The 23,979-nt window shown below is 40.1% G+C and overlaps 1 protein-coding gene across 4 annotated transcripts in view; it reads left to right on the forward strand.

The window, feature by feature from the left end:
- The first annotated feature begins 2,159 nt into the window (after positions 1–2,159).
- pou2f2a (POU class 2 homeobox 2a) overlaps positions 2,160–23,979 on the forward strand; it is a 141,763-nt gene continuing 119,943 nt past the window's right edge. Inside the window, exon 1 of one of the 4 annotated variants that reach the window (XM_055163419.1) lies at positions 2,160–3,009. In XM_055163419.1, coding sequence (XP_055019394.1) covers positions 2,910–3,009 — 100 coding nt within the window. In that variant the 5' untranslated portion in view covers positions 2,160–2,909. The remainder of the gene's footprint in view (positions 3,010–23,979) is intronic. The other 3 variants (XM_055163418.1, XM_055163413.1, XM_055163416.1) reach the window with 3 other exon arrangements.

The following is a 23,979-nucleotide window of genomic DNA, read 5'->3' on the forward strand; positions in this document are numbered from 1 at the left end:
CATTAAACCTTTCTATCGTCATGGAACCCAAACTAGACCAAGTTACGGGTCTGATTTGTGGAGAGGCGATCCCGCTCATAGTAAGAATGAAGATTTTCTTGATATTTTTAAAACCACCTGTAATTGAATAAACGTAAAGTTTTGCTTAATGCCCTACTGTGGAACATTCAAGGCAGAGCTTTTACATCTCCATAGCAACAAGCAAGTGACGGACAATCCAATAAAAAGTTCTACGAAGCTCCTTTAAAAAAACTGGCGCCAACTCAGAAATAAATAAACACATCAAAACCTTTCTCAAACTCTATCCATGCGTCCAAAATGATAAAAAAATACAAAAAATGCGACTGTTGCCATGGTAATTGACAACTTAAACAAACTATTATGTCTTTTAAATGGAAAAAAGTTTCATGAATGACTATTGACAGTTTTGTGCGTAAACCGGAACAAGTTTACGCACCATTTTCGTTCTAAAAATCTAAGAATATGTTTTTTTTACGTGTTTATTTTAGTGATTTTCCTCCAAGTGCACGTATCCATCATGGGCCAGAACAGCAGTGGTCGCTCTTGTCCTATTTATGAATAAACTAATGGCATTAAACCTTTCTATCGTCATGGAACCCAAACCAGACCGAGTTACGGGTCAGATCTGTGGAGAATTGACCCCATTTACAGTCAGATTGAAGTTTTTCTAGACGTTTTTAGCGCTATAAAACCACCTGTAATTGAATAAACGTAAAGTTTCGTTTAATGTCCTATTGTGGAACATTCAAGGCAGAGCTGTGACATCTCCATAGCAACAAGCAATCCACCAGAAAAGTTCCACGAAGCACCTTTGAAAAATGGGGCCAACTCAGAAATAAATAAACAAGTCAAAACCATTCTCAAACTCTCCATGTGTCCAAAATGGTAAAAAAATACAAAAAATGCGACTGTTGCCATGGTAAATGACAACTTAAACAAACTATTAACTCTTTTAAATGGAATAAACTCTTTATAATAAGTGTTAGTATAACTCATTAATGATTATTGGCAGCTTTATGCGTAAATCGGAACAAGTTTACGCACCATTTTCGTTCTAAAAATCTAAGAATATGTTTTTTTTTACGTGTTTGTTTTAGTGATTTTCCTCCAAGTGCACGTATCCATCATGGGCCAGAACAGCAGTGGTCGCTCTTGTCCTATTTATGAATAAACTAATGCCCGCGCGCGCTCCGGAGGCCTCATTAAAAGCACCTCGACGACGATGATGGTGATGATGAGCCGACGTAATTGCCGCATCCCCTCACGCTGCTTTTACGCGCTTTACACGTATCCTTGGATCCTTCTTTTTTTTTTTTTTTTACGCGGCGCCTCTCCCCTTCCCCTTCCCCGTCCCCCCCACTCGTGCTGATCACCGTTGGCATCATTATAGCTTCTTATTATTAAGAGACACACAGAGAGAGAGAGAGAGGAAGAGAAAGAGAGAAAGAAGAAGAAGAAGGTGGGGAGAGGTTGAGGTGGTTGTGTTGGAGGTGGTGGAAGGGGGAGAGAATCCTGCAAATCAATACAGGATACCTTTTGCAGCGGTAGTGAAAACGAGGGGGGAGGAGGAGGGAGGAGAGGAGAGGGAGGGAGAGAAGAGGGAGGGAGGAAGAGGAGGGAGGGAGGAAGAGGTGGAGGGGGGGCGGTGGCAGCGGCGGGCGGTGATGTGTGAGTAGTAGCGGCTCTCTCTCGCTTCAATGTTGCGGCCAGCCTCGTAGTGGCAGATCGCTACAATCCTGGAGGGAGCCGGGTCGAGTCGCTGTTTGGGGTTCCCACGTTAAAAGAGACAGAGCTCGCGCGCGCGGGGGAACAGAAAGAAAAGAACAGGGGAGAAAAAAAAACAACAGATAGACACAAAAAAGACACACAGACGGATGGACGGAGATAGGCAAGTGCACCGCTAACGCCGCCGCGACGCCAAAAAAAAACAAAAAAAAAAAGGAGGACGCTTGTATTGTTCTATTCACTTCCTTTATTTATTTGTCTTATCGATTGATTGCGTTTTAATTACTGCCTTGTGACACGAGCGCCGGGGAGGAGGAGCGTCAGGGCGCGCGGTGTGCTTGTGCTGTGCTGTTGTGTTGTTGTGCGTTTATCTCAGCGACTTTTTTTTTTTTTTTTTTTTTTTTTTTTCTTTTTGGTACAGTTGATTTTATTCTCCGGGCTTATTCCTTAACAGAGCCTTTAAATGAAGCCAACGCGCTCCTCAGTGGTACAGTAGGCTACGGTACACGTCTTTCTGTAGCGTTCATGCAAAAAGAGGAGCGGGGAGTGCGTGCAGCTAGAGACCAAATACAATAGAGTAAACCAAATAGTCCACAGAGAGTCCAAATAAGACTTTAAACGCGCCTTGACACTGTTCTCTCTCTTTAAACCAAAGCTAGTGCGGGGCTACCGGAGACTACAGCGACTGTTCATGCCTTTTCACGCCGCTTGGGAGCTTTAGAACGAACGGGGTTGGGGGAAAAAAGCTCCAGGCCCTCTATGTTTACTCAAGGAAAAGAAAAAAATAGTTTACCAAAGGCTTGCATTTGTAACTTTGTTCTTGTAGCTCGTGGAGTCTCATCTCGTCTGTCCGTCTGTGTGTTCGTGTGGGCAGAAAGAGAAGGGACCAGCACCTGTACGTGTATGAATATAGTCTATGCACAAATAGAAAACTAAAAGTCCACATGTAAAATAAACGTGCGCAGCTGGCTTCATGTTAAGCTCTCCAAACCAAATACATCTCCAAAGCTGTCTACCAAGAGAAGAACCACGGGCCACCGCCGAAAACATCACCACCACCACCTTCTTCTTCTTCTTCTTCACCGCCGCCGCGACTGACCAGAGGACCGAGCTCGTCCTGCCACGTTATTCGCCAAATCAAAACAAGAAGCCGGGCGAAGATCATGTTTGTTCCGCTGCCGGTGCCGTTCGTGTTTCAAAGAACTGCCCCTGACCTCAACGCCTGGCGCCTCAAGTCCCCCCTGGCTCTCCGCTCCAACTCCGGTAAGAATTCTGTTTCCTCTCTCTTTTCCCCCCCTACAAACCTCCTCCATCTCGGGCACGCCTTTGCTCGGAGCCTCGGAGCCGAGAAAGGCACACACCCACCCACACGGTACCGGTTAGAGGCGCTCCTAAAACACCAAAAAACGCGTCCCCCCCAGGAAAAAAATTAGACATCCACATTTCTTTCCCCTCCTTTTCAAAACCGTGCGCCAAAGCTCCACGCTCCACACGCTTTTTCTCGCCTGAAATACGTCCCTTTTTTCCGGGGTATTTCCAGCCACGAGCTCCCATCCTTCTCTCCTCCATCCTTCTCCTCTCCTCCGCTGCCTGCGCCTGAACCTCAGCCTCCGTCTCTCCCCAACTAGACTCACGGCAGGCAGGGAATATTCATGCCAACTTATCGATCCTGTGGAGATCGATTCCTGGGCCGGTAGAAGCAGGGAGAGGGGGAGACAGAAGGAGAGAGTATTGGCGCACTGATAGAGGAGTGGAAATTGGGGAAAGCTGTGTTAATTCACTCCGAATGATCTCGTTTTGTGTCTGTGCTCGAGCCTGTGTGTTGTGGATTCTGGATTCGCCCCTGGATGTGTTTTGAGGGACGAGCAACAGCGTTTTGAGCAGATGTGTAGACTTCCACGGGATTTTTTTGTTTTTTTTTCAGCGGTGTGTCCCGTGTCTGGTGCCCGCCTGGTGCACGTTGGGAAGCGGGTACGGGGGGTTTGTGGAGAGCAGGGGCGAGTGTTGTGGATGGAAGAGAGGGCGAGGAGGAGGAGGAGGAGGAGGAGGAGGGGCTGGGTACCGGCTGGTGGTGGTGGTGTGGCTCAGGCTGCGTTTCATCTGCGCTCAAGCGGAATAAGAGACGCATGGTGATTGCGAGCAGACCGGTTACAGCGTGATACCGAACGTCGCTTCAACTGATTTTTTTTATTTTTTTTTTAGGCAACAGCTGTTCTGCGCTGGCTTGCATACGGAGATGAGGCACCGGGGGGGTGTGGGGGGGGATGCCTCTCACCTATTTTACTCAGGCGGGGCTTGGTTAAAGTTATTCACCCGGGCATGAGTATAAAGTGGAGTTACTTGCGTCTCCGTGCGTAATTGTGCGTAAATGTAGCTGCTGTGTGCACCTTTGCCAGTGGACAGTTTCTTAAAGGGCCAGCGCACCCTCCAAGGTCCAGACCCAGCCAATGTCACGTGAAACGAGCCAGGGTTCTGCTTTTCAGAGACACACAGCAGGAGTAGAGTTAATTAAAAGTAGTGTTAAGAGACCTGAGCGGATCAATCCATTTTGGGATCTAATTATTGAGCTGTTGAGTTCGGTGGGGCAGTTTTGGAGATGTGTCATTGCAATGTCTGTTTTAAACCAATAATAACACACCTTTAGTATGTCAGGCTGCTACAGAAAGTGATAAAGAAAAGAAAAGAACTTTGGCGATGTGTCCAAAACCAAAAATAACCACTGGGCGAGTCAGTGAACTACAGAGATTGGAAACTTTGGTTGAGCAGAAAATCTTTATGTATTTAACTGAGACAAATTATGCATTGCCATATTCTTTAAATACATCAGAACAGCATTTCTTAGAAATTTTTGAGCACAACTCCTTCTAAAATATGACCAAATCACAAAAAGTGGTCTGTAATGTAGAAAAAAAAGTAAAATTTTGTCTATTGAACTGAAATTTGGTGACAGTTTTTCTTTGGCTTTTTCGGATCAGACGTTTACTCAAAGCTTTCCACAATGGTAAATTATTCCAATAAATCCAGTTGTGAATCTGTTAGCTGCTTTATTTTTTCTTCCTTTAGTCGATCAGTGGATTTGGCACAGAATTATCAAAAAAAAAAAAAGTCATTTTCAGTTCTGGATAAGGTCGTGTCCTTATGACCGTATCCGGCTTGTGTGAACGACAGAAGAGCATTTTAGAAGAAATAATTTTCACGTTGGCATGTCACGATAAGAAATTTTGAAGTGTGATAAACGATGCCACCAACATAACAAATCCAAAGCAGGATTATACTTTCAAAAATATTCAAAAGAAATTATTTATTCAAGCCTCTACATCTCAAAACTTATAAAAAACTCCAGACATGCACACACAAAACTCCCCTCGATAAATGGTAAATGATTCCAATAAATCCATGTGTGAATCTTTTAGCTGCTTTGTTCCTTAAATCAGTGGATTAGATCAGTGGATTTGGCACAGAATTATAGAAAAAAAAGGTAATTTTTGGTTCTAGATGAGGTCATGTCCTTATGATCCGGCTTGTGTGAACGATAGAACAAGACGCTAGAAGAAAATCATGTCACGATAACAAATTTCGAAGTGTGATGAACAATCTCAGCAATATAACAATTCTAAAGCAGGATTATACTTTCAAAATATTCAAAAGAAATGATTTATTCAACCCTCTCAAGATCTCAAAACGTGTCATAGTACAGAAAAATACCAACAAACTCCAGACGTGTCCACAGAAAAAAAACTACGATAAATGATTATTCCATCTTTCAAGTACTGAACAATAAGTGGATGTAGTATTTATTGTAATTTTAAAGCATGGTTTTTCCAAAATATTCAAAAGAAATGATTTATTCAACCCTCTCAAGATCTCAAAACGTGTCATAGTGCAGAAAAATACCAACAAACTCCAAACGTGTTCACAGAAAAAAAACTACCCACGATAAATGATTGCTCCATCTACGAAGTACTGAGCAATAAGTAGATGTAGTATTTATTGTAATTCTAAAGCAGGATTATACTTCCAAAATATTCAAAAGAAATGATTTATTCAACCCTCTACACATCCCAAAACATGTCATAGTACAGAAAAATACCAACAAACTCCAGACGTGTTCAGAGAAAAAAACCTCCATAAACGATTGTTCCGTCTATGAAGTACTGAACAATAAGTAGATGTAGTATTTATTGTAGTTCTAAAGCAGGATTATACTCCCAAAATATTCAAAAGAAATGATTTATTCAACCCTCTACATATGTCAAAACGTGTCATAGCACAGAAAAAATACCAACAAACTCCAGACGTGTTCACAGATAAAAAAAAACTCACGATAAATGATTGCTCCATCTATGAAGTACTGAGCAATAAGTAGATGTAGTATTTATTGTAGTTCTAAAGCAGGATTATACTTCCAAAATATTCAAAAGAAATGATTTATTCAACCCTCTACACATCTCAAAACATGTCATAGTACAAAAAAATACCAACAAACTCCAGACGTGTTCAGAGAAAAAAACTACGATAAATGATTGTTCCGTCTATGAAGTACTGAGCAATAAGTAGATGTAGTATTTGTTGTAATTCTAAAGCAGGATTATACTTCTCAAAATATTCAAAAGAAATGATTTATTCAACCGTCTCAAGATCTCAAAACGTGTCGTGGTACAGAAAAATACCAACAAACTCCAGATGTGTTCACAGAAAGAAAACTACGACAAACGATTGTTCCGTCTTTCAAGTACTGAGCAATAAGTAGATGTAGTATTTTCTATTTTCACGTAAATATTTTGTTGTGTAGGAGCCACACAGATGCAGCCAAAGTGAATTCTGGTTGCACAATCCCTTCTCCATATCAGAACTTCCCCTCTTCTCCACAGTCAGCAGTGTGTGACAGTGAGCAGATGATGGAGGCAGGAGAGGGAGACCTGCTACCTGCCATATCTCACACACACACACACACACACACACACACACACACACATACACACACACAAATGGACGCACACACACATATATACACACACACACACATATGCACCAGAGCGATCAAGTGAGGGGACGGGGTGAAGAGCGCGAGAGAGGGAGAGAGGAGGAGTTTTGTGAAAAATGGCGAATGTCAAAATGAGATAAAAAAATGTAGAGAGAGAGAGCGAGAGAGAGAAAGAGAAAGAGAGAGAGAGAGCACAGATGACAGAGTGAAAAACGAGGAGAGAAAGGAAAACCCAGGCTGAGCTTTGAGAGGTTAGAGTAAACCTTGGAAGAGTCATTACGTGCCAGTGTCCTGCATCTGAATAAGCAGGTGAAGTGATGGCCGCTGGACGCAGGTTTCCCCTCTGAAAAAAAAAAAAAAAAAAACTCAGATGGAGGGATAACGAAGAGGTACGAACTCATATTTTTGTTCCAATTTGATAAAAGACGGCGACCCCGCTGTCCTTCTCGCGCTCAGAGGCGTTGACTCTTAAAGGGGAGGGGTCAGGACGAGCGTAGGGCAAACGGAGCTGGTTTATTCATGATGTTGTCCGTGTGGAATGGTAAATAACACGACGGGAATGCTTTCTATTCCGTGACAGATAGATACTACTTATAAGAAATTTCCGCAAAGTTTATTTTAAGTTCTAAGCAAAAATAATAATAATTAGGGAAAAACGTGATATTGTATCGTCAAAAGTCTCAAAATAATATTGTACGACATCACAATATATCGAATCTAAAGTGTCTTTGCTTGAGAACTACATAGACCATGATCCTTTGCTCTGTTTCAGTCCAATCTACACGCTGAAATAACTGTTATGAAGCACTTTTAAATATAATAATCGAAATATCGTGATATCGTATCGTCAAAAGTCTCACAGTAATATCGCGGGGCATCAAAATATATCAGAACTCAAGTTTCTTCGCTTAAGTGTATTGTTTTGGTGCAGAACTTCATAGACCATGATCCTTTGCTCTGTTTCAGTCCAATCTACATGCAGAAATAACTGTTACAAGCACTTTAAAATCCAAATTTTTTTCGATATTTGGATGACGACGACAAATAATAATAAATAGGGATGTAATGATAATTGAAAAATAGTGATATCGTATCGTCAAAAGTCTCACAGTCATATCGTGGGGCATCAAAATATATCAGAACTCAAGTGTCTTTGCTTTAATTCATTGTTTTGGTGCAGAACTACATAGACCATGATCCTTTGCTCTGTTTGCGTCCAATCTACATTCTGAAATAAGTGTTTAAAATCGCATGTTTTGGTGGATTTTTGATTGACGAAAGAAAAGTTGCATAATTTGTATCCTTATTATTATGTTTTGCCTCCACAAAATATTGCAATAAATATCGTACTGTGAGCTTAATATCGTGATAATATCGTTCTGACGTTTTAGACTCTTAGAATGTGTAGATTTTATTTGTTTATATCAGCAAAATCAGCAATTAAAAAATAAAATAAAATAAAAAATCTGTCTTTTTAATCCCATTAGAGATCGATTTCATGTCTCTTTGCTTGAGAACTACATAGACCATGATCCTTTGCTCTGTTTCAGTCCAATCTACATACTGAAACAACTTAAAAACACATTTTTTGCTGGATTTTAGATGACGAGACAAAAGTAGGATACTCACAATGCTGTATTATTATTACTTTTTACCGCGCAATAAATATCATACCGTGAGATGGATATCATGAGAATATCGTATCGAGAGATTTGGATATCGTTACATCCCTAATAGTAATAAATAAGGTAAAAAAAACAGTTCCTTTTTTGAAATTTATCTGATCATAACTTTAATCTAATGCATAATATTGTAGTTGATGATGTTCCTTGGTTAATGTGACCCACAATGTTTTGACTCTTAGAATGTGTAGATTTAGTTTTTTTTATATCTTTAAAAAAAAATCAGCAATTTAAAAAAATAACAATAATAAAATCAATCTTTTTAATCTCATTCAAGATCGATATCATGTCTTTATACCACAGATTTTTCATCTGGAGTAATATTCAAGGTTCTTTATTTGTCATTCAAGAACAGAAAGACAGAATGAAGTTTGTTCCTCGAAGTCCAGTGATTAAAAGAGAGAAGAGCAATAATAAATAAGCATTATTAAAAAGTACATTAAGAGCAGCAGATTCAGCAGTTCCAAGATAAAGAGGCAGCCTAAGCAGGAAGTCGGTGTTCACTCTTCAAAAGTCCGACAGCCTCAGGAGTAAAAATATTAAACCAGTGCAGATTTTAAGATGCTAAATACTCAACTATGTCATAACAAGTGTATTTTTTTTACTACTACTGACTCATAGATTCACTTTTTGTGTAATGTTTTGGCTCATGCATCTCTAGGAACATTTTGCACTGTTGATATTTACGTTTTTTGGAAGTTCGATCCTGACCTCTTTTTAGTTTTCAGATTTATTTTGCGCCAGTGGTGATAAAACAGTTTTAAATTAAGATTATAGGTTCATTTCAATTCACTTACACTTACAAAATATTGAAGTAAATGGAAAAGTACCACATGAAAATATCTACTTAAGTAATAGTATTAAAGCACCAGTTTGAAAATGTAATTAAAGAGTAAAACGTAAACAGATTTCACACAGATTTTGAGATGTAATAAAGCTTCACACTTAAAAAAAACAAAATCTAGTCAAGTTTTATCATGATTTGAGTAAATTTCACTTGACAATTAAAAAGATCTGCCAATGGAACAAGATATTTTGTACTTAAAATATGGAAATACATCTTGTTACACTGAAAATAAGAAAAATCACAACTTTTTGCACTTAAAATAAGAAACAAAACCGAATGTTGCTTGAATTAAGACAAACACGCTTATTCCATGGGTAGATCATTTTACTTATCAAGTTTAATCTACTCAAGTACAGTAAAACATTCTTAATTTAAGTCATTTAAACTTGACTAGATTTAGTTTTTTTGCAGTGTGAAGCTTCATTACATCTCAAAATATGTGTACTTTTTACTCTTTACATACATTTTCAAACAGAAGCTTTAATTCTATTACTTAAGTAGATATTTTCATGTGATACTTTGACATTTACTTGAATATTTTGTAAGTATAAGTGAACTGAATTGCAGAATTTTGTTCAACAGAAACAACTGCATCGATAGTTTCTCCATCGTTGTGTTTATTTGTATTTTTGTCTGCGCAAACTACCAGCCTTTTCTCGCACAATTATGAAAATACTTAAAGTTTTCGGTCCAGTTCAACGATGTAGTGGAGTAGAAAGTACAAATACCTTCTCTCAAATGTAAAAGTAAAGATACACATACCTAAGCGCAGTACTTTACTTTTACTGTATTGCGTTCCACGACTCTCAGTAAATATAGTCACTGCAAAAAGCTTTAGATTGTTTTGTTTTGATGGTAGATTAAAACACAGAGTCCTTTAACATGAGCGTTTCTATAGGTCCTTAAAATACCACCCCCTTCCCCTTCCTCTTTGCCCCTCGCAGTTCCCCTCCTTCTTCACTGTACCACATTAGCCGCCCATAAATAACCTTTCCTCTTGTATTCTTTCAACATTTCCCTCAGAGACTCTTTAGTTCTAGCCCTTGAACTCCGCAATCCCTCTTTTTTTTTTTTTTTTTTTCTCCCCCCACATCTGCAAAGTTTGGTGGCCCTCGACTCGATTTGTTAAGCCAAGCCTCCTCTCCTCTCCTCTCCCGAACCGCTCCTTGACTCTTTTGAACGGAGGGGTCGTAGGTCACCGCCGCAGCGTTTGACTCGACCCTCGCGCGCCCCTCGTGTTTTGATTCCCTTTCATGTTACAACCGGCCTGGAGCGCTATCGTACACTTTTATGGGGAGGGGGGGGGGGGGGCCGTCACACATCCACATGAAATACACGCGCCGTATAAAGCGGACGTTTTTTTTCCCACCTCCACGCTTCAAAACGCCGCTGTTGTGTTTTTGTTTGGGTTTTTTTTGTTTTTTTTGTTCTATTTTTAATGCGTCTACGGGGGTCCGGAGTCGCGTGACCACTTGAACTGTCTGTGTGGTAACCGCGGCTGGTTGTTTGGTCGGTGTGGGCCGATCAACATTAAGGGCCGTATGAAAGTTTAATAGAACGCAGAGCTGGGAATCGTATTGCAAAGCTTCGAGGTGATGTGATTAGAGGCACAATTCGTGTATCATTCGTTCATTCGTTTTTCAATATATAACGAAAAATAAGAAAATGAAAAAAATGTTATTTTCTTCATTATTTGACTCCAAAACCAAAATGAAAAAACAGATGATCATTCATTTTTTTAGTTTTCGATTTTGTGTTTAAATGAAAAATGGAAAAAACTGATAACGGCCGTTTCCCGTTTACGTGACTTCCGTGACTGAACCAGGACTGATCCAGGTCCGGGACTAGACCGGGACCAGACCGGGACCAGACCGGGACCAGAGCAGTACCAGACCGGGACCAGACCAGGACTGAGATCAGAACTGAGACCGACTTGTCCTGGTTTCGGTCTGGTCCCGATCTGGTCCTGCTCTGGTCTCATTCTCAGTCTGGTCCCGATTTAGTCCCGGTCTGGTCCCGGCCTGGTCTCGGTCTGGTCCCGGTCTGGTCCTGGTCTGGTCTCGGTCTCAGTCCCGGTCTGGTTCCAGTTTAGTTCCAGTCTGGTCCCGGACCTGGATCAGTCCTGATTCAGTCACGGAAACGTCCGTTATCTGTTTTTTTCATTCTTCAAAACAAAACAGTTTTTATAGTCGTTTTCTTATTTTTGGTTTTATATCGAAAAACAAATGAACGAATGATACACGGATTAGGCAGGGTTGTCTCAAAAGCAGGTCCGTCTACAGAAATTTCAGCACCCGTGGCAAGAAGCTTCACATGGGTCCCCCCCTTCTTATATAAATTCGTAGGAAATGGTTTTTCCCATGGTTTTAGGGGCTCGGCACAACAGACCCCTTTGTGTCCCCGTCGACTCCTATCGTCAAAAAGTATCGAAACTAGATACAGATTTGAACAAGTGAAAATTGTTTTATAAAAAAAAATCACATAACTGGATAAAATTTGACCTTTCCTGAACAGTTTATTTTGAATTTACAATATTTTCAAGCGTGATTTTAGTACTAAGACGAACTTACTCAATACTTGATACCAATTACGATACCGGAATAAAGTTTTGTTTTTGTTTTTTAGTAATAGAACCAAAGACTGTGTACAGGATTCCCACTTTTTATCACTGACAAAATTTAAAAACTTTTCCATGGCTTTTTCATGACCTAAAGTGAATTTTCCATGACTTTACGGCGCCGCACAAGTGTAGAATTTATCAGAATTTTAGGACTAAATATGAAATGTTAACCCTTTCCACTCACCTTATGGTTTGGGATTATAGTTTTTTAACATTCAAAACACTATCAGTGCATTTATTGTCGTCTCTCTTTTAAACAAAAGGTGCAGACGAAATAATCATAATAAACTAATGAAAATTAACAGAACGATGTAGTTGCAAGAAAGATATATTAAAATTCCATGACTTTACCAAAACTTTCATTGAATTTACAAAATTCTATGACTTTTCCAGGCCAGGAACATGACATTTTCAATTTCCATGACTTCTCTAGGATTTCCATGACCGTGGGAACTCTGTGTATAAAGAAATGGACAGCAGGATTGGGCTCCAGTCAAATGAAGCTCATTGAGGTTCCCAGTTTCAGAAGCAAATTTGGAGTTGAGTACCAATATTAGGAATTACGAATTAATTTACAGAAAAAAATAGCGAAAAAACCCCCCACCAGGATCATGTAGAGTGGGTTAATATGAACATTTTAAGACTGAAATGAGGACTGTCACAGCATGAGGTCTAAATTTGATCTGAAAAAACTCAAAATCACACTGGAACCGTACAAGAAAGCTCAATTTTGGTCAGTTTTTTGTCATCAGTACTCGCTCAAATGAGTATCTAGTTACAATTCTAGTTTCAGGATCAGATTTTCGATATTTTTGACAACCGTAGATGTGATGATTTTCGACAGGGCATCGAGGTAACGCGCTCCTCTCTTTCTCATAACTGGGACCTAAATACAGTGCATGGCGGCTCGGCTCCCTCTGTCACAGCCCATTAGGCAGAGGCCGGGCTGTATATGGGGCTATCACTGTCCGCCCTGAGCCCTCTCACTATGGTTACTTACTCTCACTTTTGATGGAGGAATCCTTTATTGTGTTTTTATGTCCCACTGTCTTCACCGTGACATCCATCGGAACGGACACAGATTCGGGTCGGTTTTCAGCTCTCTTCCTGCAAATTTGATCCGTTAAATGTTGCGAAAATTACAGGATTAGTGTCTGCTGGATACAATACTGAAACTGAGAAACAGAACAGTATCGAGCATTGACTCTTAAAGATTGAAATTTCAGTATTGTGAGAAGTGTGCTGGCCGAAGTTTAAAGGGTGTACATGTAACTTTTCTGGCGTGGGGTCAGTCGACTGCTTGTCTCCATGGGAGATGTTATTGCGTTGTCTGAAATATCACAACTACCTTGCATTTATTTCATTACGTAGTCTTTTTGTTGCTCAAAAACACCTGAGTATTGTCCAGAAAATGTAATGTTGGTCGCCTCTCCGTAGATCTTTCTTGGCTTTGGGCGGTGTCAGCTGTGTATAGTCGTCCCTCACTATAATGCGGTTCACCTTTTGCGGTCTCGCTGTTTTGAGATTTAGGTTCAGGGAATGTGCAATCAAAACTGCACATAGGCTTAGGGAATGTGCAATAGTTAATAGAATACAAGAATGTAAAGGGTTTGCCTGTTAAGAATAATTTAAAGGTCCTGTTGGTGCATCACTCGTGGTCATACTTGGTCTCGTATTTATTCTGTTCTATGATGTTTGTTTATGTGGTGCTTTATGTTGTGTTGTCCTGTTTTTGATAAATGTTAGGTTTATCTAAACATTGTAAACAAGAAGAAAGACAAGAGATTAATTCAGTTTTACTCGCGAGGAGAACGGGCAGAGAGTGGGCATCAAAACCAACAGTCTCCACACGTTCTGATGACTCAAGGCCGTTCTCCTCTTTTTATTTCATTAGGAGGCCCTAGTTACAGAACGATAATTCTCAAGGGGAAGGGGAAACAGCCAAGACATAATAAGAAACTGGTGCAGCTATGCATAGTCCAAACACATAAAACATGATTAACAATCAGGAGGTGCCTTAGGTTTGGTCAGACACCATCATAACTCTTGCATGTGTGACAGTGGGAGTTGGCTTCATGTGAGGAATCATCTCGAGGTTCACTAGAGCGATAGGACACTGCACACAGTTGTCAAACACACAGAGGTTATTCAACAAGTGACAAGTGATTGGTACATTATAAATCAAAGAATTGTAGTACATAAATGGTTAACTCATAGGCCTAGAATATCACACAAGTATTTAGCAAATATGGGATAATAAAATTATTCTGACAATAAAGCATGTTACCCCCTGTCCCAAGACAAATTTCTCCCATGGGAGACAATAAAGGATTATCTTATCTTATCTCTTATCTTTTGCGTGCAATTTTGCTTGTTTTTTTTCCCTCCCCGTGGATCCTAATTGGCTAAGGAACTGTATTTGTAAGATGTTTATTGTTTTTTTAATCTTGTTTTAATGTTGTACAGCACTTTGGTCGGCTTTGGTTGTTGGAAGGTGCTATAGAAATAAAGTTTGATTGAACTGTAGACCATTGCCAATCAGTCTCCTCCGTACCGTGTCTCCTGTACAGTACAGAATGAGTTCAGCTCGCCAAATTTACATAAATATTCGATCTCTAGTGGTGCGATTCTGAAGTGCTGCATGTTTGCAAGTTTTCTCCCCGACAAAACCCACAATGTCGACGAAACGTTCTGCAAAGGCTCTTGCGGTTGCACCCAAAAGGCAGAGGAAGATGCTAAACATCGCACAGAAAGTTGGACTTCTGGACACTCTGAAGGTAGAAGTTATGTGGCTGTAGGGCACTATTACGGAATAAATCAATCTTTGGTTTGTTACATAAAGAAGGAGGAAAATAACAAAAGGACGACAGCAGCAATAAGTTGTAAGAAGGATGCAAAAAGGTAGTAACTGTCCTGTGTGAGAAAAGTGTATAAAGTGTGTGGTGAGGGGTTTTACAGCCTTAAAACAGATATAATCATTGTAAAACATAAAGTTCACACTTCACAGATTTTGCATATTTCGGGTTATTTTTAGAACGTAACCCCCGCGATAAAGGGACCACTGTCATTGTCTCCATAGCGATAGAAAGATTAATGCCATGCTGTTGGCGCACTCAAAAATAAACCAAAAATATCTTTCAGTATCGAAATGATTCAGTGCAATTTCACACAAAAACACTTACATTTCCATTTCTAAAATCTGAACTCAGCCCCAAACCACATCCTTTTTTGTTCTGCTTACTTACACTTACTTACTTATTGGTGGTAAATCTCTTCAAAATCATTGACAAGTCGAAATAACTGAGTCTAGATTTAGTAAAATCTGTCTTCCCAGGCATATCGGTGAAACCCAAAAGAGGAAAGCCTGAAGAAAACAAACATCCAGCTAGTAACACACCTATTTTTAACTTAATACAAAGGCGCGTCATGGCTTTTTGTAAATTGTGGTGACCTATTTAGAGCGCGGTAGACACCCTGGGGTTTAAAAGCAGTCTTTAGAAAACATTGGCCTGTATCATTTATCATCCTTTGCCTGCGTGCCCTTTAGCCACGATCAGACATGTTTGTGCTTCCTGTGTTCTGCTTGTGCTCGCCGCCATACATATATGCACGGTCCGTCTGTGCGTAAGAATAACCCGCTCTTTGAACACATGAGCAAACTAGTGTGTCTGGCTATAGATTGGTTTGCGGAGGGGAGTGCGCGAGTCGCGGTGTTAACATGATTGCAAATGACAAAATGTCAACCTGGGTTTGTTAGCAACATAATGGGGAATCAATAGACACGAGAAAGATGTCAATACTACATGCTTTATTGCATTAAGCTAGCTCTCTCCTTCTCTGTGGCCCCTTCCCCTCCCACTGCCATGCTCTCTCTGTCACAATGCAGCTCTCCCTCTCCGCCTTGCACTGGGAGAATTAGATTGCGGAATATACGAGCCGACCACAGGCTTTGAACGCGACGCAAGACTATAGCGGCTAATGGGTTATTTGCGTGTGTGTATTAGGAGCATGACAGTGTCGCTCATGCGTCCTGACAGTGTGACGGTCCCCGCCGGAGCTGATGCATGATGGGTATGGACACTGGACATGTGGTCTGGAAATATCCAATCCAGTCCAATCCACTTTATTTCTATAACACAAACAGTTTCCAAAGTGCTGCACAAATACACAATAATAACAATAATAATAATAAGATAAAATAAACTACTAAAATAATACTAGTCTTAAAATAATAAAACCAGTAAAATAAAATTTGAACAAAATCATAGAATGGAAATAAATAAACCAATAAATAAATTAAGACACATAAAAATAAATAAAAAAACACAGAGGACCCCACAACTCACGCGGTGTTAAAAGCCAGAGAATAAAAGTGGGTCTTAAGACGAGACTTAAAACTCTCCACTGTGGGGGTTGTTTGGACGTAGGGGGGCAGAGCGTTCCAGGGCTTAGGGCCGACCACAGAGAAGGTCCTGTCCTCCTGGTTTTAAGTCTGGTCTTAGGCACCGAGAGCTTGAGCTGGAGCTGGGGGTATAAATTTGGATGAGGTCCGAGACGTACTGTGGGGCCAGTCCGTTCAAAGCTTTAAAACAAACAATAAAATCTTAAAATCAATTCTAAAATTAACAGGAAGCCAGTGCAAAGAAGCAAGGATTGGGGTGATGTGCTCTCGACTTTTTGTTCCTGTTAAAAGTCGCGCTGCAGAGTTTTGGACTCACTGTAGTCGGTAAAGTGCGTTTGGCTCTGGTATTTGTAACTGAACTGCTACGGCTGGTGTAAGAAACATCCATTGCGGTTCATTTGGTCTTCTGATAATTTACGTTATTAGGTTATTTTTTCAGGCCAAGAGTTTGTTTTCATACCTGACAGTTTCGACTGCTCACTGAGTGGTCACGTGATGTTACTGTGACGTGTCCGGTCAGCTGATTTATACAGGTTTTGGCGCTGTCTTTCTACAAATTCCTGCAGTCCGACTTCCTCAGGACAGTATCCCAGGTGTGTGAGAGTAAAAAAGCCCCCTCGTCCCGGTTTATAGTCCTGTAGGCACGTTTCCGTATTTCGATTGCCTCTTTAATCGAGCGACGATGTTTGCTGAAAAAAAAAAATATCCTAATAACCGGTGTAAGAAATGTTGCCGCGAGCGATCAAAGTTTATTTAGACACCTTCCACACACAAGGAAATCACAAAGAGGTTCACAACTACAGCTTTATCTGTTGGTTTCGGAGTCATGATAGATTATTGTTGTCATGAAAAATTATCTGTAATAAGATTTTAAAATTCTATAACAGAATTTCTTTTCTCACGTGTCTGGGTCGGTTTCCACTGAATACTTAGGCTTAGACAAAGTTTATTGATCCACATGGGAAATTATTTGGACACAGGAGCTCACACATCACAATATAATATAATAAAAAAGACAAAAAATATATAAATGGTAATAATACATTCTAAATAAGTAGCATAAAAAGATATAAAAAGATTGGAAGACAACAACAATGATATACTCCAATACTGGATACTCCAATTTTGCCCCATCAATCCAAAAGTTAAGGTAGATCTCACCAAGCCGAGCTCAAAATCTGAAAATATGTGAGTAGGATTGTCAAAAGTATCGAAAATCAGATACCAATTGATACTAAAACTAATATCGAAACCCAGTTCTCATTTTAGGACATGTGGTCTGAGAATACAGCGTAATATAAGAGCGTTTGGCTGGTGTAAGAAATGTCATAGCAAGCAAAGTTTATTTATATAGTACCTTCTACAGATAAGGAAGTCACAACGAGATTAGACTTAGACAAACTTTATTGATCCACAAGGGAAAAGACTTGGACACAGGAGCTCACACTTCAGAATATATTATAATAACAAACAGAAAACAAATATATATAAACAGTCATAATAAATTCTAAATAAGTAGCAAGTAGCAACTATATATATCTTCATGTACAAGTAAAAATAAAATAAAACTGAAATAAGTAATTACTGAGCTGTACACAAGAGGTCATAAGGAAAACAGTGCAAATGTGATTTTTTATTCGGTCATTTTGCAGCACTACAAAACAAAACATAGACTGCAACCCCATGGATCATGACCGAAAGGGTTTAGACTGAAGTAAAAAGTACTTATAATACATAATATATAAGGGTGAGTTGTATGCAGCATGAATGATTCACAAAAATAGGTTTATACGTGGGTTTCAGAGTGATAAAGAGTGTAATGAGACAATTTCTATAACAGAGACCTTCATCATTGTAGTTGCACATTGGCTGATTGATTCTTGTGATGCTTGTTTGAGTATATATATATATATATATAGTTCCTGTATATATTTTCATGTTTCGCACGTGTCTGGGTTAGTTTCGTCTGGGAGCTCCAGTTTTTCTCGTCAACCCAAAAGTTAAAGTAGACCTCAAAATAAAGTAAAGCTCAAAATCTGGAGATGGGTCCACAGTAGGGTTGTCAAAAGTGTCGAAAAATCTGATACTAATATCGGTACTTGATACTCATTGGAGCTGATATCGAAAGTTCAAAAAAATCACATGACAACAGGACGAATTTGAGCTTTGCCCAACAGTTTTAGTATGATTTTGACCTCCTGCTAAGATAAAGAAAGTACGATTATTTTGTGTTGAAAATTAAATTCTATTAGTAGTAGAAATGTAACGATATCCAAGTCTCACAATACGATATCTTCATGGTACGAACCTCACGATATGGTGGGAGGCTCACGATTAGGAGTGTAACAATATCCAAATCTCTTTGTACGATATTTTCACGATACATCTCACGGTACGATATTTATTGCGATATTTTGTGAAGGCAAACAAAACTGGTAATATGCTTCTTTTTTCATCTTCAAATGCCTCGAAAAGACTTAATGCAAAGAACTAAGACTTAAAAGTGTTTAGAACTGTTATTTCTTCTTGTAGTCTGCACTGAAATGGAGCAAAGGATCATGGTCTATGTAGTTCCTTCTGTCTTTTTTTTAGCTATTGCTGCACCATAACTCTTGAGACTTGTAATTCGATATATTGTGATGGTCCAGGATATTATTGTGAGAACTTTGATGATACGATATCACGATATTTCAGTTATTGTTACATCCCTAATTAGTTGTAATTAGTATTGGGTATTATCTCTTTGTCAGGCCCCTTGACAGAAATTTAAGGGCCCGGGGCAAGAAAACTCACATGGGCCCCCCTCTAATATGAATTAATAGGAAGCAGGGGGTCTAAATCTGGGCCCCTAAAACCCTGGGGTCAGGACAAGGGACCCCTTTGTCCCCTCGTCTATTCCTATGCCCTTCGTATTTAAATCAAGTTTTAGTTTTAGTTTCTTGACAGCGACTTTTAATTGAAGGTTGGATCAAATAAGGAGATCGAATTCCCCTTCTGAAGGATTAATAAAAATACCTCAGCTTTAATTAAGGTTCGAGCACTCTGAAAATGTGCGTTTTCACCACCTCGGCGTACATACACGTGTCTTTTCAAAACCCAGAAAACACACAAATGAGAATCCGCTGCTTATACTGCGACGCCATTATGAAGCTGATGACATTACATTAGCAGTTTTCATCAAAAGTACAATTTCAATAACACTTCTCCTCTCTCCCGCTTTTAATCCTGATGTGTTTACTGAGTCTGGGCCCGGTGCATATGAGCGCCGCTGCCTGCACGCTCCGCTCTCACTAATGTTGTGTTAATGGCGGCGCGCTCCCTCAGCTCATTAGCAGCTCTGAGTGGCATTGAGTTTCTCCAGGGAAGCGGGACACACTTATACAATGCATCCTTCTGAGCCATTAGACTATTAAAAAGCATTATCCACACTCTCCTCTGGGCCAAACAATGACCTTCTCGCAAACAACATTAAATATGCACGGACCGCTAATGATAGACACACACGCAGCAGGAACGCGTGGCCATTATGCAAACCTATTCACTCTAAAGGCCACGCATTTACATTGTCGTCACTCAAAGGCCTGACACTGAAGCGCGTTGGGTCGAGGTTTAATTGGTTACAACCGGAAGTTCATTGAAAAGTTAAGGGTTGAATCAAAATGTAAATGAATATGAAATGGAGTAGTTAAAAAAAAGTTACAAATAAATAAATAAAACGTGTTAGGATGCCGGAGTTTGCTTTGAATGGAAAGTTCCTCTCATTTAACATTTTGGTTTTATTAAAGATGCATTGTGTAACTTTTCTAGTGGTTGGTACAGTCCCTTTAAAGCTACTAATTCAGTATGCTTAAGTATCGAGCTTTTTTTAAATTTTTTTTTTTTTATAGATGTTTTTATTACTAAACAAATCTTTAAAAAACATGCATTCTTACTGCGAGTGTTCACCTCTCCACTGATCTGACTTGTACCATAGACTGTACATGTAAATGGACACCGTGTTTCAAATAGGAAGTGAGCATGGGTGCGCTTGTGGCTCCATCGACTCTGGCTTCAGTTGACTTTACATTGAAAAATTGTCACCTCTCTCTGTAGCTGCTGCTGTAAGGATCATAAATTTGGTTTTAAAATGTTCGCTTTTATTTCACTAGTTTGTCCATAAATCAGTTTCAAAATTTGTTCCAATAATTGCCAGCCTCGTGAGCTTCATTTGACTGGAGCTGAACGCTATGAGTGATGCCGGGTGTACACTGTGCGATTTTTGCCTCTTTTTGAGCAGATTTTTCACTTGTCACTTGGCGATCTGGCCGATTTTTGGCTTAATCTTTTGTCGTGCTTCATGTAGTAAACATGGGGTAACGAGAACCGATTAATACCTCACGACCAGCTCCTGATCAGCAATCGTAGGTCGCAAGAATATCAAACCTGTGTGAAATCCAGTCGCCTCTCGTGAGGGTTTCGCTCTGTTGAAGTCGTTTGTTTCAAGAACATGAATCGTGAGCTGTGAACTTTTAAACAGTGCGATTTGATCTTACAGTTTGAACTGGAACTCAGTGAAACAATCGAAAATATCGCACAGTGTATGTCTGGCACTTCTTTATACAGTCAATGAATTGTACTCTTTGAAATAGATAATAATGTCATACTGTGAAACATGAATGCGATATCTTCTCCATGGAAACAAGCAAGTGGCATACTCTTTAAAAGTTACCAAGGTTACGTTCAGACTGCAGCCTGAAGTGACCCAAATCTGACTTTTTGGCCCCTATGTGACCTGTATCTGATCTTTTAACGACACAGATCCGATTCTTTCAAATGCGACCCAGGCTACTTGGATATGTTCTCCTAAAATCGATACATATCTGATCTTTTGACATGCGACTTCAGTCTGAACGGCCAGGTCACATTCATCCCACCTACACGTCAGGCTCGGAGTCTCGTCAACGGAGGGAAAACGAGGTTAGCGAGTTTATTAATATTTGGGGGGGATCGCTGTGTTCAGACCAAATTGGATGGGTCTTATCGGAACAGAGCGGTGTTTGAAATGATATTCAATGTCAATGTCAACAAAAAATAAAAAGCCTGCGACAAAATACAAAGAAGCCAGACTCAAGACTCAAACAAAAGAAGCGGCCGTGGACATGTAACCTGTCCGTTTTACGAAGAACTGGACCATATTTTGGGAGACAAGCCCAGCGTTTAAGCGACTTCCGTAAACACTGAGGATACTCGCTGTGTGAAACGTCGTCCTGTCCTCCAATGCGCATGAGGGACACTTTTGGGGCATTTAAAGTTCGCTCTGGAGATCACATACCAGTCGCATTTAATCAGAAATGTGAACGACCTCGCAAAAATATCCGAATTGAGCATTATAATCTCTCGGAGGCTGACTCTTCCCAACAAAAGTTACACAGTGCACTTTTAACTATGCTCCAGAGTGACCAACATTATAAGTATTTGATTTTTGTCGATGTTTTACCTTGTTGTAACTATTGTTTTACATCTCTTTTCTTTTGACCCACTTGTCCAACGAAATCCAACCTGGCATTAGTCCTAATCAGAGACCCCACTTAATCAGACCTATTCCAACACATACTGCGCGCCCAGGCCCAGTCGAGGGGGCTTAATCAACACGTAAACATACAAACCAGGTCACCGCATTCTTCATCATTGATTTACCCAGCATGCCGAGGGCTTGCTGGTCCTTCCCATTCGATAACATGCACATTCGGAGCCGGAGAGCCCTTGACCCGTGGGTGGGGGGGGGGGCTTCCGGGGCCCGGTCAGTGCGGTGATCAGGGCTAGAGAGGCCTCGCAACGGGCCCCCAATCACTTATATACAGCAGGCCAAACAACCCCCGCCGTCTGTATTGAACATTTGATTGGCCGATTGTGGGCTTGTGGTTATTCACGGAGCAGCGTGGAGCGCAGGAAGGAGCATCAGGGAGTCGGACTTTCTTTGTAGGAGGAAAATGGATTCAGAAGTTGTGTTGATGCAGGATTTGCGGGAGTGATTTGAGGAAAAACGCGTAATTGCCAGTTGGGATTCTGTTCAAAGTTTACATTTTAAACACGTCTTGAAGAATTGAAAGACAGACTGAAATATGAACTGACAGAATAATGCAAGAATCAGATTTCAGAATGCGTTTGTGTGGATCTAAACTACAGGGTTAGTCGTTTTTATGCAGAAGTTAGATTTGCCTATGTGCTTTGCTCATTTTGTCAATTCAAATTGCAGTTTTGATTCAGTTGTATTCGGATCGGATACTGGTTTCAGAAAAAAATCGCTGGATCAGATATCTGCAGATATTCAAGTTGGACATATAAACTGGTTGTAAGAATGTTTATTGAACCACAGAACAACTTATTTTTGTGGTTATTTGAGAGATAAATAACAGCCAGAGCACTGTTTCCCAAAGATTGTGTCAAAAGAGATTTTTTTGGGGGTCGCCTTGTCACGATCTGCAATATACAGTTCTGACACATGCTGAAATGTTAAGACATGTTTTGTGTAATTTCTAATCTTTTTTATAAATATTTTATTGACTATTTTGTTCCAATATTGCTGGTTCAATTGAGTGTTGAAAAGAAAAAGAAATGGGCTACGTTTAATGTCCAAATAGGCGACTTATGGATCCTTTTATTGCTGGTTTAATTACTGTTTTTCATTGTTTAAAACTTGAGTAATACTAATTGTTCATCCCAGCTACACGTCAGGCTCAGAGTCTAGTCAATGGAGGGAAAGCGAAGTTAGAGAGTTCATTAATATTTGAGGTGATCGATGTATTCAGACCAAATCGTTCTTATCGGAACCGGGCGGTTTTTGAAATGATTGCCAAAAAAATGTCCGAGCTCGGCTACAGGCAAATAGACGACTTATGGATACCTCGTTCAATGACTGTTTTTCATTGTTTAAAACTTCAGAGAGACACGATCACTCAGTCAACAATAAAATATCTTCATTAATGTTTAATAATGATCAAATCCACCTTTATTTTGTGATTTATGAATACTGTCTGTTGACTTGGGTCATGAAGGTTTGTGACTTTTAAAATATGGGTCTCCAGAAAAAAGGTTTGGGAAGATGTGAATCAGTTTTGTCTTATTTTATTTTTGAGTTTTTAAGTATTGTTTGTTTGTTTATTTGTCTCCAAAACCAAAATGAAAAAAACAAATAACGATTCGTTTTTTCAGTTTTTGATTTTGTGTTTAATTGAATAATGGAAAAAAAACTGATAACGGACTGAACCAGGACTAAACCAGGTCCGGGACAAGACCGGGACCAGACCAGAACCAGATTGTGATTGAGACCGGGACTGAGACCGGGACCAGACCAGAACGGCGACCGGGACCAGACCGCGACTGAGACCAGAACCAGATCGAGACTGAGACCAGGACTGAGACCGGGACCAGATCGGGACCAGACAGGGACCAGACCAGGACTGAGACCGGTACCAGACCAGAACCAGACCGAAACTGAGACTGGGACTGAGACCAGGATCAAACCGTGATTGAGACCGGGACCAGACCGGGACCAGACCGGGACCAGACCGGGACCAGACCGGGACCAGACCGGGACCAGACCGGGACCAGACTGGGACTGAAAACAGTTTAGTCCTGGTTTAGACCTGGTTCAGTCCGTTATCCTTTTTTTCCCATTTTTCATTTAAACACAAAATCGAAAAACTAAAAAAAAATAAA

This window comes from Boleophthalmus pectinirostris, unplaced genomic scaffold (genome assembly GCF_026225935.1).
Source record: "Boleophthalmus pectinirostris isolate CB_2022bp ecotype Guang Dong unplaced genomic scaffold, ASM2622593v1 HiC_scaffold_6, whole genome shotgun sequence".
In the NCBI taxonomy this organism is placed as follows: Eukaryota; Metazoa; Chordata; class Actinopteri; order Gobiiformes; family Gobiidae; genus Boleophthalmus; species Boleophthalmus pectinirostris.